The sequence below is a fragment of the Haliotis cracherodii genome, unplaced genomic scaffold (assembly GCF_022045235.1).
Source record: "Haliotis cracherodii isolate W230 unplaced genomic scaffold, xgHalCrac1.p SCAF_9, whole genome shotgun sequence".
NCBI classification, from domain to species: Eukaryota; Metazoa; Mollusca; class Gastropoda; order Lepetellida; family Haliotidae; genus Haliotis; species Haliotis cracherodii.
In genome coordinates, this window is record NW_027266343.1 from 14969694 (window position 1) to 14985857 (window position 16164).

The 16164-nt window shown below is 40.4% G+C and overlaps 2 protein-coding genes and 1 pseudogene across 2 annotated transcripts in view; 1 reads left to right on the plus strand and 2 right to left on the minus strand.

The window, feature by feature from the left end:
• The first annotated feature begins 480 nt into the window (after window positions 1-480).
• The window catches only part of LOC139452949 (hephaestin-like protein), a 29229-nt gene continuing 13545 nt past the window's right edge, over window positions 481-16164 (plus strand). Inside the window, exons 1-4 of the mRNA XM_071234569.1 lie at window positions 481-571; window positions 3900-4083; window positions 14539-14783; window positions 15031-15249. Coding sequence (XP_071090670.1) covers window positions 3941-4083; window positions 14539-14783; window positions 15031-15249 — 607 coding nt within the window. The 5' untranslated portion in view covers window positions 481-571; window positions 3900-3940. The remainder of the gene's footprint in view (window positions 572-3899; window positions 4084-14538; window positions 14784-15030; window positions 15250-16164) is intronic.
• On the minus strand, window positions 8242-8820 carry LOC139452895 (uncharacterized). Its single transcript, XM_071234529.1, has one exon. The coding sequence runs from the start codon at window positions 8818-8820 to the stop codon at window positions 8242-8244; it is 579 nt and encodes a 192-aa protein (XP_071090630.1).
• On the minus strand, window positions 9248-12520 carry LOC139452899 (uncharacterized; annotated as a pseudogene).

Sequence of the window (16164 nt, forward strand, 5' to 3'; positions counted from 1 at the left end):
TTGGGCAAGCCAGAAACCTATGATTGTGGGTTCGAGTCCCGGTTCGCCCAGATTATGTTTCTAGGTTTGTCAGCACCATACCCGTGCTCGTGGGTTTCACCGAAGTGGTAAACGCCTGAGACCTGCATCACTTCGGGCTTTCTTCCCACATTAAGCTGACACGCCGCGATATAACTGGAATACTGTTAAAAGCGGCGTTAAACCCAACTCACTCACTCAACCTTCGCCATTATGTCAGTATGCCGATGTCCACAAGGTTCATTCAACTTGTGTCATTAGTTTCGACTGTGGGACTATTTTTTTAACACTTTACGATTTCATTGAGTTCAACTCGGGGCCACACAAAGCAGCCTCCCTGATCAGTGCCAGTTATAATCAGGTAGATTTGTTGAGAAGTGCATCAAATGTTCATAGCGGAAGAATCCCCGGATTTTCTCATTGTGTGTCACATGATCTGTTACAGTCTCGTGATGTCTCGGATGAGTGAATCGGGTGGCGAGATGTGTGGTCTTTGGTGACGTTCTCATCAGCACATGTCGACAGTTGCGAGGACGGGACGGGCAAGACGAAGGTATGTTTTGATTAAATTCGATGTCAATACTTTTGATTGACGGATTAAAACATACATAATGGACAATGTGCACCGTCTGCAGTCAATAATAACATGTGACGGGGATATAGGCACAGCCCCTTAAATGCATTACCTCTAAGTGAGTATCAATGGTGTATCTTCTACGAGGTTGTGTGTTGCCTTTATACATTCATACAGAACGCTCGATAGTTAAAGTAGTTATCTAAGTACTGAGGGTGGGGTGGGCGCACCTCCCATTATATGTAACATGTCTCATGCTTCCCCCATCCACCCCATACATGTGACATTTTTTTCATAAATGACCAGTACCCAATAATGCTCAAATGTATAAATGTTCTATAAATTGGAACTGTGTCAATATTGCATGCTCCCCCACCCCCCTCCCTGGGTGTGATAAATTTGGCGAACCCACCCTCTCCTCTTTCGCTTTATCATCTTTACATGACCCCAATCCCCTAGCCCTCTGAATTTCATCGGCCCACCCTATTATGAATGACCGGTCCCGTATGCAAGACAGCAGAGTGCAACTTTATCTGTATGTGTATTTTGTAAGTTCCACTCCAAAATTGTACATATCCTTTATTGTACGTGTGATAAATTATGATATATATTAATTAATATTCAATCACAATTTTGTAAATTTAATGTTTAAGAAAATATGTTGATGTTCATACACATTTATTGAAATTTTATTATCATTTCATAAAAATATATTGATATTAAAATGCACATGCTAAATAGATAAACATGAAGAAATATTCAATGCGCTACCTTTTTCATTTGGGTCTGTTCCATCCAATCAACCCTAATTTAAGAGCGGGATACTCCCACAGCTCCTAATCCCTTAATCCCTATGTTATACAATCCATCCAAATCTTGGGAACCCGAGGGGAAAAGAAATGTGTATGCGTGCGTGCGCGCGTGTGTACATGCATGTGTGTGTGTGTGTGTGTGTGTGTGTGTGTGTGTGTGTGTGTGTGTGTGTGTGTGTGTGTGTGTGTGTGTGTGTGTGTGTGTGTCACCAAGGAATAAATATTATTTTGTATGGCCGTCAGCATTCATCCACAATGGATCAAAATAATTTCACCTGGTTTCCCGTCTTTAATCCGATACCTTTAATCCGAAAGCATGTAGTTAATCGCGGCTATAAAGTTTTGGTAAAGTATGGTTCAAAAGCTTTCATTACCATAAAGATACCAATTACGTTTAGTAAACAATTACATATGTGTCTTCATACATATTTTGAATATGTATTCAACTAACTATCACTTTATCTTGGACGGAATGGGCAGTGTTTACCAAGGACGGTGTGTACGGTGTTCGCTCACCACCTCATAAACCCTGGGTATTTGTGTTATGCGCTGTTTCTGTCAGTAAGTAAATAAAAGTATAAATATGCAAACAGGAAACAAGTTATTATTAGCTTGGATCATAAGGAGCTGTGTTGTATGACAAACCAGCCAGGTCAGCGATACAGCCGGGACCCTCCACTATAGGGAAAACGCCTGGTTTATATAACTGTGTGTGTCATTCACAATACATGACATTTTAAAGTAATATTAATGGCAGTGAGACCGTTGACTTCATTGATAAACATGTTCACTGTGTATTTTAAAATTTATGGGAGACTTGACAGGCATCTTGGGTGTCCAAACAAATTGGATTCATGTGTTCAAAACATACTATGCAAATATGTTAATTTAAACTTTATGATTATAGTAAATGATTACCATTATTACGTAGAGATAATGTCTGTTTCACATAGGGTATTGATGGTGACTTCATTGCATATATTAACCGCGGGCAATTGAATTTACAGCATAGTCTCTCTTTAAACATAAACCTTTTTAAGTGCAACTTAGCAGCCCAAAAGCTTTGATTCATTCACACTACTTCGTTAGTCAACTCGACTGTTAATCGTTAATGATTACGCCATTGAAGCAATGTTTCAGTTGTCCATTGAAACAAGGCTTCAGTTGCCCATTGAAGCAATGCTTTAGTAGACCATTGAAACAATGCTTTAGTAGTCCATTGAAACAATGCTTTAGTAGTCCATTTGAAGCAATGCTTTAGTTGTGACATCAAGACCTGGATATAGGCAAAATATCAAGAAGGGTACATCGTCCCGTCTTAAACATCTCACATACTCCAGTTATAAAACATGCCGACTGGGTGAACACCTTTGCGTTCGTGAGATAAAAACATTATACAATACAGAGCGTTATACAAGCAGATACGGTATTGGGGTCAACACATGGGTCATAATCGCGCGGTAGTACTTAAAATTGACATACCAGGGACGTGAAGCAGGTGTTTCGTGAGAAATAGATCCGTTTTGCATTCACAAATCGTAAGTATTCAGAATTAAGAATTTAAAGTGAGTGAGTGAGTTGGGGTTAACGCCTTTTTTTAACAGTATTCCAGTTATATCACGGCGTGTCAACTTGATGTGGGTATCAGGACGTTTACCACTTGGGTGAAACCCACGAGCACTGGTGTGGTGCTGACAAACCTAGAAACATAATTGGGGCGAACCGGATTCGAACCCACAATCATAGGTTGCCCAAGGGACGCAATCCTGCGCAGCATATCGCGGCGCCTTAGACGACTGGGCCACCCGTGCACCCTCAGAATTAAGAATTTGAATGTTGTACTGGTTGGTACAAATTCTCATACCCATCTTTCTCACTCAGCCCCACCCGGGGTAGAACGGATTTGGCGTCACACATTCTACCCATGTGGGGATTCGAATCAGTACCGCGTACAGGGTATGTGTCGTCAATGACCCTGAAAGCAAACCACATGATCTTATATCTGCACATTTGTCTTTTATCCAGAGTTTGGGGCGGTCGGGTAGCCTAGTGGTTAAAGCGTTCGCTCGTCACGCTTCAAGACCCGGGTTCGATTCCCGACATGGGTACAATGTGTGAAGCCCATTTCTGGTGTCCCCCGCTGGGATATTGCTGGAATATTGCTAAAAGCGGCGAAAAACCCATACTCACTCACTCATTTATCCAGAGTTGAATCGGTCTCAGCAGACCATCGTGACTGATTGTTCTCTGCTGTGAGTGAGTGAGTGAGTGAGTGAGTATGATATTCCGTCGCTTTCAGCAACATTCCAGCAATTATCAGCAACAGCCCAGAAATGGGCTTCACAAATTTTTATCCATGTGGGGAATCGAACCCTGGCCTTCGGCGTGACGGGCGAACGCTTTAACCAAAAGGCCACCTCTATCATATTTTCTTGCAATATTTTTTGTATGTATGACGCATGTGTTTCTAGCGTACATGGTTTGCCATACTACAGTTGCAGGCTGGTCGTAGGCTTGACGCAGTGACAATACCAGGATGGAGAACCTGCTGGCGGCCATGTTTGTCTGTCTGTGTGTCACCACATCCGGGGTAGTTGGAGACAGACAGTTCTTTATCGCTGCTGCGGAAGAGTACTGGGATTATATGCCGCTAGGGGCCGACGTTGTCAACACCGAGGGGTATGTCTACAGGAGTGAGTGAGTGAGTGAGTGAATGAGTGAGCGTGTGCGTGTGCGTGTGCGGGTGTGTGTGTGAGTTTTTACGCTACTGTTAGTACACCAACAATTCCTGAATAGACACACATTATACTACGTATTAGAAAATCAGTTTGTTTGTATCACTGATACCCATCTTGATAAATCGTTTGATGACGCTTCTTTAAAGAGGGCAAGCATTCATGATCTAATACGTAAAGACAGCAATTCTTTCGGGGTGTAATGTTATACAGTAAACTACGGTTATAACAAACTCAAAGGGACCCCTCAGTTTAGTTCGTTATAACCGTAGTTCGCTATAAGCATATATACAACATATGGTCGGGACTAAAATTAAGTTCGTAATATCGATCAGTTCGTTATAGGCATGTTCGTTATAAACGTAGGTTAATGTGCATGTATATTAAGCCAAGTTAAGCGTTCAGTCGAATGCGTGATCTCGAGAATATCTATGGCGAAACAATTAGGGCTAAGATCTTCCTAGTGTGAAACTCCGTACGTTATGCGTAGGGTACAGACAAGAGTATAACAATGTGGAATTATGGAATAAACTTGATACTAGTATTCAAAGTGCCCTAGATATTTCAAGCAAATTTACTATTGTTTGAGATTTAAATGCAAACCTGTTATCCAGTGCTATACAAGTAATCATCTTAAGGATGTATTATTTTGTATGAATTAAAGAAATATCATAAGTGAACCAACAAGGGTCATTACACAATATTCCAGTACATCTTGACCCTATAATACTCAGCAAAGATGTAAATACTAATATACATTGTGGAATAATTAGGGTACTTATGTGATTATAACTTCGTCTATCATTACAAAATTACATATACTAGAGACATTTTGTGTTATAATGAAGGCGACTACCTTCGAATGCACGTATTAATGAAACAAAATGGGTAGAACTATTCAATAATTGTCAAGACGTCAATCAAGCTTTTTATGAATAACTTATTGAACATTTAAAACTCTGTATCCCATCTAAAAATTATATTAGACATAATGATAAACATAAAAAATAAATAATAAAAAATGATGATGGTTTGATTCAAATTTAAGGAAAGAATGTAGGAAAAGATACAGATTACGTAAAAGGCAAACAGAACCAAAACCGTTTTCAGTATTACAGCGTTTATGATACAATGAAATAAGGTTAATAATATGAAGTATTATGTTGAAGAAATTTTATAGGCCAATCTTGATGATAATTTATTAGATTTACATGTTGAAAATAAAAATCCTTACTTGAAGCTATTGTGCTATTCAGTAAAGCAATCATATTCGACTACTTGGATTCCTCCGCATACATCTAATGAGAATGATAATGGCCCATCTTACTTCAACCATAATGAGAAAGCAGGTAGGTTAAACGGATACTTTCAGTCTATATCAACACTGAATGACGAAAATGCATGTTTCCCAAATTTTAATAATCGAAATAATCGTCGAAACTCTTACTGTAAATAAAAGTGAAAATCAGATGTTATAAAATGTTTACGTCTGAAGAAATCATCTGGTCCCGACAAAATTAGTCATAAACTTTTAAAAAACACGTAATAGATTCAATAAGTAAAGTATTATGTTTATTATTCAATGAGGTGAGGTGAAATTGGGTTTAACGTCACGTCCAAAATTATTGCACTTATATAGCGACGTGCATGTACGTGTGTGTTTGTGTGGCTGCTTGTACTAGTCCGGACTGATGCCGATTTATAGTGCTAGCCCACTGAGATACCATGCCGCAGTTTACCATGAATACCCCACTCAGACACACTATACTGACTCCGAGCCGACCAGTCCTTGATTTAGCCCCTTAATGCCGAGCGCCAAACAGGATAAGTACCATCTTTTAACGTCTTTTGGTATGACGCGGCCGGGGGAACGAACCCTGGACCTTCCGCCCTCTGGGCGGACGCTCTACCACTAGACCACAAAAACCATAAATTATTATCCTGTCACTCATCAGCTGGATTGGTAAAGTATTTGAAAAGGTGTTTACAAGAACTCGTTTAATTATTTTCATGCAAATAACTTTTATATAAGTATCATTCTGGTTTTCATGTGGGACATTCGACTGTAAAACAGTTAATTGAAATATACCAGCAGAGAATAAGAAAGAAAGTAATTATATGGTCTTTTGTGATGTTTCGGAAGCCAATTATCTTGTTCGGCGGAGGTCCATGTTGTTGAACAAGTATTATATAAAGTCACAGTTGTTGGGATGGTTATATAAGCCAGTTATATAAGCGATCGTAGTCAAAGCGTCTTTGTTAATGGAGCTCCCGAGCCCAGAACATCTACCGCTGGCGTGCGCCAGGGGTCAGTGATTAGACCTTTATTACTTATCGAATATGTCAACGACATACATGTAGCTGATGAATTAGATTGTAAACCAGAACCGCTGATTCATCTCTGGGTATTTCTGCAGCTGGTAACAATTGGACTGAAATGAAATGAAATGAAATGCAGACTACATTTTGGGTTAGAGGGTAAATTTCAAGATTCTTGTAATGGCCGCGCCCACACTGGTGCCAGCGATATTACCGAGAGTGTAACGACGGGGTCACGCGCTGGGAAGGAGCTTGCTGCATTAGTAAATGTCGCGTGGTATTTGTCACAAGGAAAGGGCTTTGCGGTGTTCATTATTATTTAAATATTCTATATTTTTTTTCTATATGTCGTGCGATGATACCACGTGTACGTTGCTTTATGCTGTTGTGTGATGGGTAACACTTTACGCGTCACCTCCAACTTTTCAGAGATAAGTGCAGGAACAACGGCCTATTTCAAATTATATGCATATCACGTAACATATTGTCACGTGACTATTCAACCCAGGCAGCAATCGTTGCAGCTCGTTAAAAAAGTGAGCCATTATATATCATTTTAGCCATATGCCGTAATCAATCAAACACTCTTATGGGGGGGACACGTCTATCACTGATATTAACAGTGCTGTTTCTGACGTTGTTGGTTGTTAGCGATGTTGAAACACATCCTGGTCCCAGAACCCCAAGCCATAGTTATAAATTTAAAAGCCACTCAAGCGGAACTGACTACCCTTAACCACATGTTCTATCTGCTTGCCGTAAAAGGCAACTATGCTTGTCGAAAGAGGCGACTATGCTTGTCGACAGAGGCGACTATGCTTGCCGTAAAAGGCGACTATGCTTGTAGTAAGAGGCGACTTACGGGATCGGGTGGTCAGGCTCCTGATTTGGTTGATTCATGTCATCGTATCCCAATTGCGCGGAGCGATGCTCATGCTGTCAATCATTGGCTTGTCTGGTACTAACTCTATTATTTACAGACCACCGTCATATATTGCTGGAATATTGCTGAGTGCGGCGTTAAACAACAAACAAACACAAGTCCTATCGTTTTGCGAGTGCCTTCAATGAACAGTTACGAATGATTCAATCTGACAACGATGTATTCAGGGGCGAAACTACCATTTGAGCATACAAAATCAAAATACAAATTCTCCTCCTTCTCCCCCTCAACACAACAAAATACACTGACTGACCGCAGTTTATTCTTCAACAAGTATTCACATTATCATGAACATCGTCCCCATCAAAAACATCACCAGCATCATGACCATCAACCAACCGTAATTTACATGAATATAGATTCGATGCTTCACACAGGCATCGACGCCTTATTACGTATTCTAATGGCTCGTCAGCGCATACTCATCAGAGTATATCCCAAATCCATACTCTCACAACTGGAGTGTTCGAGTGTTCGCATAACCATCATGTGGACAGCCGCAGGTACTGCACACATAATTAATAAAAAATATAGATTCAACCGACGTGCACTCCAATCGGCATCATAGATAACATGTTTAATATAGCCAGCCCGACTGCACCGCACCTGAGAATGAAGTTTCAACTTCCCGCCTTTACTTATACACCCATTACGAAACCAGGTTACCTCCCTTTGTTGTGCTTTCCGACGTTAGGAGAAAATAATTTCGTTCTAATTCGTCCCTCAAACGAAAGAAATTATATTTCTCCTCCTTCTCCCCTTCAACACAACAAAATACACAACTACCACATATTGGGATACTGTGCGGTGCACTGACTGAGGAAACAAAGAACGGGCAATTCAAAGCCCCAAAGAAAGAGACACTTTTAATCTATTTTCGATGCTGTCCTTAACATAGCCATCTTTGGCACTCTCGCTCCTCCAGCGACCATGTCGTTTAAACATTCTATCAGGGATGCCTCTATTGGCTGCCACTGTTGCTCCACCTGACCTTAAACTATGCAAACCGTAGCATTTTATGTCAGGTACATAAGGCTTAAAGGCTTCAATAAATAATTCCCTCAACCGAGTATAAGACATCGGTTTGTTTTCGGCTCTAAATATATAGCCATCACTGGTCTTGGACAGATTTCTGAAAAGATAAGTTTCAGAATTAGTTTCTTCCTTTAATCCAGATTTTTCCAAGAAACATTCCATACACTTCACAGGACACATCTTTGTCCCTGTTCTACCAATAATCAACCAAGATCCATCTCTGTATACATCGGTCTTGGACCTTTCTATAAATACAGTCATATGAGAAAAAAACAACAAATCACCATGCTTAATATTAAGCAACTCAGCAGACCTCATAAAACCTGCGAATGCAAGCAAACACATACACACAGTTCTCAAATTATGTACATTTTGGTTTTGCATTTTGCAATCAAACATCCTTTCAAGTACTTCTTTCTTTTTAACGGGTTTAACTAACTTCCGTTTGGCAGCCTCCAACAAATTTATCACCAACGTGTTGTCCGTGGGAGTGGGCAAACCAACAATAACATGAAAGTGTCGAAAACTATAAAACGCTGACTGCACGGGCGAAAAAGAACCCGACCGCTGTATAACTGACAGCAAATAAAGTGCACAATGTAAGGGAGATAACGGTAACCCTACAGGCATACCGTTAGAAACAGCCCACTTTCTCCAAGCACGGAAACCATACATGTACTTTCTGCACGTGGAAGTCGCTCTGGCGTGATTAAGCAGTCCCGGTATTGCTTTGGCTAATTCCTTCACACTCGGCGGTAGCTCTGCTATCTCGTCACCAAACACATGATCAAAAACACCTGTAACAGGAAATTCAAAACTGAACCCGAATCACCATCATGTTAAAATTTAAATCATAAACACCAAACAGACCATTGCTTTCTTTGCTTGGGACATATGCATCTTTGTAAGTAGGCAGATAATCCACTTCCTTCACCTGTGAAACAAACTCTCCCCTAGGACATAACAATGGCCAAAAAGTAGCTGAATACCAAACAGGAACTATCAACGTGGCCCTGCCTTGACACATTCTCAAATGCCGTAATTACCTAGATACCAAATAAACAGGTGGCACTATCCAATTGTTGCCTTCAGACCAACTCATGGTAAATGCATCCACTCCACATGAGCCAGGATTCCAATATCTGGAATAAAACCTAGCAACCTTGTTGTTATAATACGAGGCAAATACATCTATATCATGTGGACCCCACATACTCTGTATGTGCTGATATACAAAATCACTGATTCCCCAATCGTCCGTGTCCACAAGCTTGCTACGATAATCTGATCTGTCATTTTCTGACCGGGGTATCCACTGCATTTCCAACTGAATCTGACCTTGGAGACAAAGATTAAAAATGTCCATAGCAATGCTTTGCAGCCCAGATTTCATAGATCCTTTAGCTACAATCGATTCAACATTTTTATTATCAGAAAAACCATTTGATTCTGTGTGACTTCAGCAAAGGGAGAAAACTCTGCAGAACCATATACACTGCCTTTAATTCCCTGTGTGTAGAACTCAACGCAGCTTCTTCCACCGACCACTGCCCATGAGACTGCTCCTCACCAAACTGTACGCAATACCCTCCGTAGCCGACACTACTGGCGTCACTGTATACCACTCTCGTTACTATGGACTGATCACACCATGTTCTCTCTGTATATTTATTTATCTCATGTAACCAAAACTCGAGTTGATGTTTGCTGTACTGTGTCAAAACAACAAACTCATTCCATGATGTTATACTCACCGTCTGCATAGACAAAGCCCTAGTCATGAGCTGAGCGACAGATCCTACAACCAAACTCATGCTTATCACCTGCCCCACGACTGAAGCCACTTTTCTAACCGGGACAATCCCGCTACCTTTCAAAAACGGAATGATACTCTGATGTAACTTATCAACCTTCCGACGAGGGATTGATAGTTTCATACACTTCGTGTCAATTATTAAGCCTAGCCATTCCATAACCTGACATGGAGCCCACAAAGATTTTTCACTTTTTGGTACAAAACCGGACTTTATGAGATCTTGCTTGACAGCATTTCCAATAATCGTAGTATTAGCCATAGAGTCACTGGACAAAATACCAACATCAAGAAAAGTAACAATTCTATAGCCTTTGTAACGCCAATACTTTACCAACTGACGGGTCACCTTGGTGAAAACATAAGGCACCGATGTAAGCCCGAATGGCAAAACAAGAAACTTGTAATATGTAATTTTTTTACCAGTCCCCCATGAGAAACCCAAATATTAAGACAAAGGATTAACAAATGTAGGCTTTATATCACACTGCACCACTAAACCTTTTTTGAGTAATTGAGACACAGCCTCTGATACAAACTTTTCGTGCAATCTAGCAGACTTGTTGCCTAAAACCGTAATGGGTGGTGTTGAATAAAACGGAATTTTGTATCGATTTTCTATGATATCAGTAACGTAGTTTTGTTTTGTTTTAGCCTATTCTTCACAATGATTTCTGCATGGCCCTGTTCATATTCAAAATAATCATCAGTCAGTAACACATGATTATCACTATGACCTACGTCATACTTAACTTGTGAGTCAGTTTCTTTATTAATGGGCAGATCCTCCTCCTCGTCCTGTAGTCTGAGCGGGTTGTTGTTCTCCGGACATCGAACACTGACGTCTGAAATGGCCAAATCGCCCACATGAGAAGCACGCTCCACTTGATGAGTTCCTCCGAAAGGGCTGATTGAACATGGAGAAGCTGTTGACTGCCGCTGGCTCTGCAGAAGAGACAGTAGCACTAGGAGCACGACCACCACGTGGTCTATAGTACGGACTGCGTGCAGAACGCCCCATTTTGGACTTAATTTTCTTGACAACTTTATTTTCTGCTCTTATAATTTTCTTGTCGTCTTCGGAGTCGGACGCCACATCTCGTGCAACATTTCAGTCTCCCATCCACCCTCCGACGTATCGGCAATCTTAATAAGTTTGTTTCTCTGCTCGATCCGAGTTTTTTCCGTCTCAACAAGCTCCGCCGCGTAGTCGTATTTCTTAAATTCTAAGGCAAACTTTAACTGATTTAAATTGTCCAAAGTTTCAGTATTGAATGAGTGTTGTATCCTACAACCTTCTCGTTTCCACACAAATTCCGCTTTCAACTTGGATATCTCTTTGGTCGTTTTCTCAAATTCTTCACGAAAACCAAGTAAACGATCTGCAACTGATTGCGCTATTTCGGCTTTTGATCTTTCCAAATGGCGAAGAATCTCGTCTAACTTCTCCGATATGGGCTTGTCAGCGTCCATGTTTAATATAGCCAGCCCGACTGCACCGCACCTGAGAATGAAGTTTCAACTTCCCGCCTTTTCTTATATACCCATTACGAAACCAGGTTACCTCCCTTTGTTGTGCTTTCCGACGTTAGGAGAAAATAATTTCGTTCTAATTCGTCCCTTAAACGAAAGAAATTATATATCACGTGAATAGAATATTTTCTAAAACATTTCCGGAACATTTCGTGAAATGTTTTAGGGATGTTTTTATAACATTTTCGTGTTAGCTGGGAAAGGCACTTACACCTAAAAAAATATGATTTTACACCTAAAACAACACAGTTAAAAAAAAATAGTAGTAAGTAAACCTCAATTTACCATCAATGCATTAAATTATAAATTCAAACATGGTCGAACATGATATTTATTGTCTGACTTTAAATGAGTACAATGTGTGAAACCCATTTCTGGTGTCCCCCGCCGTGATATTGCTGGAATATTGCTAAAAGCGGCGTAAAACTATACTCACTCACTCACTGACTTGAAAATCGGAATCTTTACTCACTTTAGGATTTTAATGGTAGGTGGTTTTATCATAGCCGTGAAAACCCTGGTCACAAGCCAGTGAGTTCTGCCACTGCAGAACGCTCGTTCAGCGCAATGAGGCGGACCAAGACAAACCTCAGAGAGTTCGGGCGCTTCACGCCATCATGAAATTGGCTTTGCTTACACTTAAAATTAGCCTACACGTACTTGCGCCCCTGGTATTGCGTGATAGAGTGCAGTTCCTTGTGTCTGAGACTGACGACAGTCTTGGCGTAATAACGTCATTATTGACGGTCTGGGGGCGGTCGGGTAGCCTAGTGATTAAAGCGTTCGCTCATCACGCCGAAGACCCGGGTTCGATTCCCGACATGGGTACAATGTGTGAAACCCATTCGTGGTGTCCCCCGCCGTGATATTGCTGGAATATTGCTAAAATCGGCGTAAAACCATACTCACTCACCCACTATTTACGGTCTGAATGATGCGAAGGGGGAAACGGAAGAAAAAGTCAGAACGTTTTTAGCTCAGAAACTGAATTTGGAAATTGCGGAAACTGTTCCCATTGACAGAACACATCGTTTGAATTCGAAATCCAGGAGTAGGCCAGTAATTGTGCGTTTCTCATTCTATAAGGATAAACTTTCCGTTGTCGTTTCTTGCTGTGGGAAAGTTTGATTCAAATAAAGCTATAGTACGGGAGACTGGGCGTCTTACTATATTTATCCAAATCAGATGAAAGTAATTAAATAGTGGATTAAACTTATACGTGTGCCACATTATCCTTGTCCTTACCAGTTACCAGTTGCTGGTATCTTTGGATAATAACGGCAAGCATACATTGGCAGGTGTCAGAACACTGCCATTTTCTTGTGGGTTTTGCCCAAGATGTTGGGAATAAATCATCATTTGTTTCTACCTTTAAACAAAGACTCGTTGATAATTTCGTTCAAGATTTGGTCGGAGAAATATTAGGAAGAACAAAGACACAGACTATTCAAATATTATTTATGCATATTGTAAATCAGGGTCCATTGAAAGAAAAATTGCCACATTTAGAAAATTACTTAAATCGCCAAGTAATGAACAATTTACTCATATCAAATGATGTACATACTATTAAGTGAGTAGTCATCTTTATCAAACACATTTTCTATAAGACTTCAAAGAGTTGTTAATTTACCAAATGCCCTGTCAGTCACGTGACTCCCAACTTCATTCTGTTCTCTGAATTGTACTCCGAGCCGCAAGGCCGAAATATTGGATAAACACATATGTCTGTCTATTATATCTGTCATAACGTAATTGAGTAAAATAATTTCAGTTATTACTTAACGCCCCTCACAGGCATCCCCGGATGAGTCTGCACTGCACGGGGTACTGGCATACGCGCCTTTGTTTTGTTGGGTTTCTTTTTTTAACGCCGCACTCACCAATATTCCAGGTTTATGACAGCGGTCTGTGAAAATAGAGTCTGGACCAGATGATACAGTGATTGTCTTCATGACCACCGATCGAGGCAATTCGGGCAACGGTGACAATGTATCAACCAAGTCAGCGAGCCTGACCACCTGATCCCGTTAGTCGCCTCTCTCACGGCAAGCATGGGTTGCTGAAGACCTATTTTAACCCGCATTTTTACAGGTCGCATACTCTCCTGTATATCTGTTTTTAGCTGTGAAATGAGTAACTGTGTTGAAATGTGGCCAGTGTGAGGTACCTGGAGGGGTTGCTGTACGCTATCAGGGAACTGTCAAGGATGCTTTGGTGTTGCTATCTACCTTAGGATGTTTAAGAAATGCTTTAATATCTAATTTCGAGGTTTAATCTTTTTAAGCTATAAAAATCCATAACGTACATATTTTTAAAGAACAAGCGAAAATAGCAGAATTTTGGGAATGGAATCTAGCAAGATCTAGTAGAACAATGTTATAGTGTAAATTAGACCAATTAATCAGAATGAGCAATGACATATCACGTACATCCTTAAAAGAACCATCCTTCATATTTTTCTAGGTTTATTTTTTAAACAAAATATAACCAGTGTGACAATTTTATATGCTGAAATATACTAAATATTGTCAAAAGGTGATTTTCTTCTTAAATATAACACACTTGGTGATAAATGCCTGATGGTCTGATTCTTGGGATCAGTGAAAGGTCCACGAGCCGTAGGAACCGCTGCACAGCTTGCTCCGGGTTGACACGAGTAGTCATTTAGAGCACAGTTTCCGAATGCATGTCTTAGGGTTTCGCATCGTTTTGTCTGCAGAGATTCCTCTATCCAAGATGGTGATATATTTCAGACTGAAAGCCAGCAGTGCGAAGACAGGACAACATGGAAATAGCCACGTGTTCAAGAAGGCGATATACCGAGAGTACACTGACGAAACATTCACCACAGAGAAACACAAGCCGGCGTGGTTGGGATTTGTCGGACCGACGCTGTACGGGGAGGAGGACGAGTTCATCAAGATCACGTTCTTCAACAACGCCAGCAAGACGTTCTCCCTTCATCCTCATGGCGTCCTTTACAACAAAATCAACGAAGGTGAACCCTGGACATTTACTTTCTTTAAAAACACCTTGCAGTAGTGTAAATTTGGTAGCTAGGGTATTTGTACCTAAATAGTTCACTCTGCGTATTTTGAGGATTATTATTATAATTAATGACGTTAATTATATTTGTATTGCGGTACATTTCCTGTATGCGAAGGTCAAGGTCGTCATGTCTGAAATAATGCCGATGCGATGTTAAATTGGAACTAACTCACTTTTAGATTAAATTTGTTCTAAAGGTGCGGCATATGCGGACGGTAGCCATGACAACAACACAGACACGCCCCCTGATGTCGTGGAACCCGGATGTAACTATACGTACACGTGGAAAGTGACGCACGAAGCTAGCCCTGCAGAGGGAGACGCGGACTGTTTGACATGGCTGTATCACTCGCATGTCGACACCGTCAGAGACACCAACTCGGGATTGGTGGGATTTCTGCTGACCTGCAGACAAGGTTCGTAGCCACACCTGGTGGCACTGAATTGTTTAAAGAATTCTTGTATATCTTTGTTAATCGATCACCGTGATAATAACTTTTAGAATATGTTGTCCAATGGCATTTGATGACGGTGAATATTATGCACTGATTTTTACGAGATATTTTGGGATTCGCACCTGGACTAGTTTGTGCATAATTCAGTCTAATAATCATCATATAAAGTAATCTAGGATGATCAGATAGCGAATCCTGGTAGCTAGGTGACATAACGTGTTTTAACAGAAACAAATGGTTGAATGCTTGCTACCTTTATTCTCGAGTGCAGACAAGGTTCGTAGCCACACCTGGTGACACTGAATTGTTTAAAGAATTCTTGTATATCTTTGTTAATCGATCACTGTGATAATAACTTTTAGAATATGTTGTCCAATGGCATTTGATGACGGTGAATATTATGCACTGATTTTTACGAGTTATTTTGGGATTCGCACCTGGACTAGTTTGTGCATAATTCAGTCTAATAATCATCATATAAAGTAATCTAGGATGATCAGATAGCGAATCCTGGTAGCTAGGTGACATAACGTGTTTTAACAGAAACAAATGGTTGAATGCTTGCTACCTTTATTCTCGAGTGAGTGGGTGAGTGAAATTTTTCATAGCATGGGTAATATTTTAGCCATATAGCGATGGAAACTAGGTACAGAAAAGTACGGTTATAACGAACTCAAAATGACTAGTAGACTAATTTTAGTTCGTTATAACCATAGTTCGTTATAAGCATATATACAGCAAATAGTCGGTACCTAAAAGTAAGTTGCGTCAGTTCGTTATAAGCGTGTTCGTTATAAATGTAGTATTAGGTTTAAAATATTTGTCGAAAAAAGGACAGTAAAATAGTAAGGTGTATTACAGTTTTTGAATAATAGA

Bases quoted from the DNA above. Each gene is read 5' to 3' on its own strand.
- LOC139452895 (XM_071234529.1), bottom strand. From the start codon at position 8,820: ATGCAAAACCAAAATGTACATAATTTGAGAACTGTGTGTATGTGTTTG.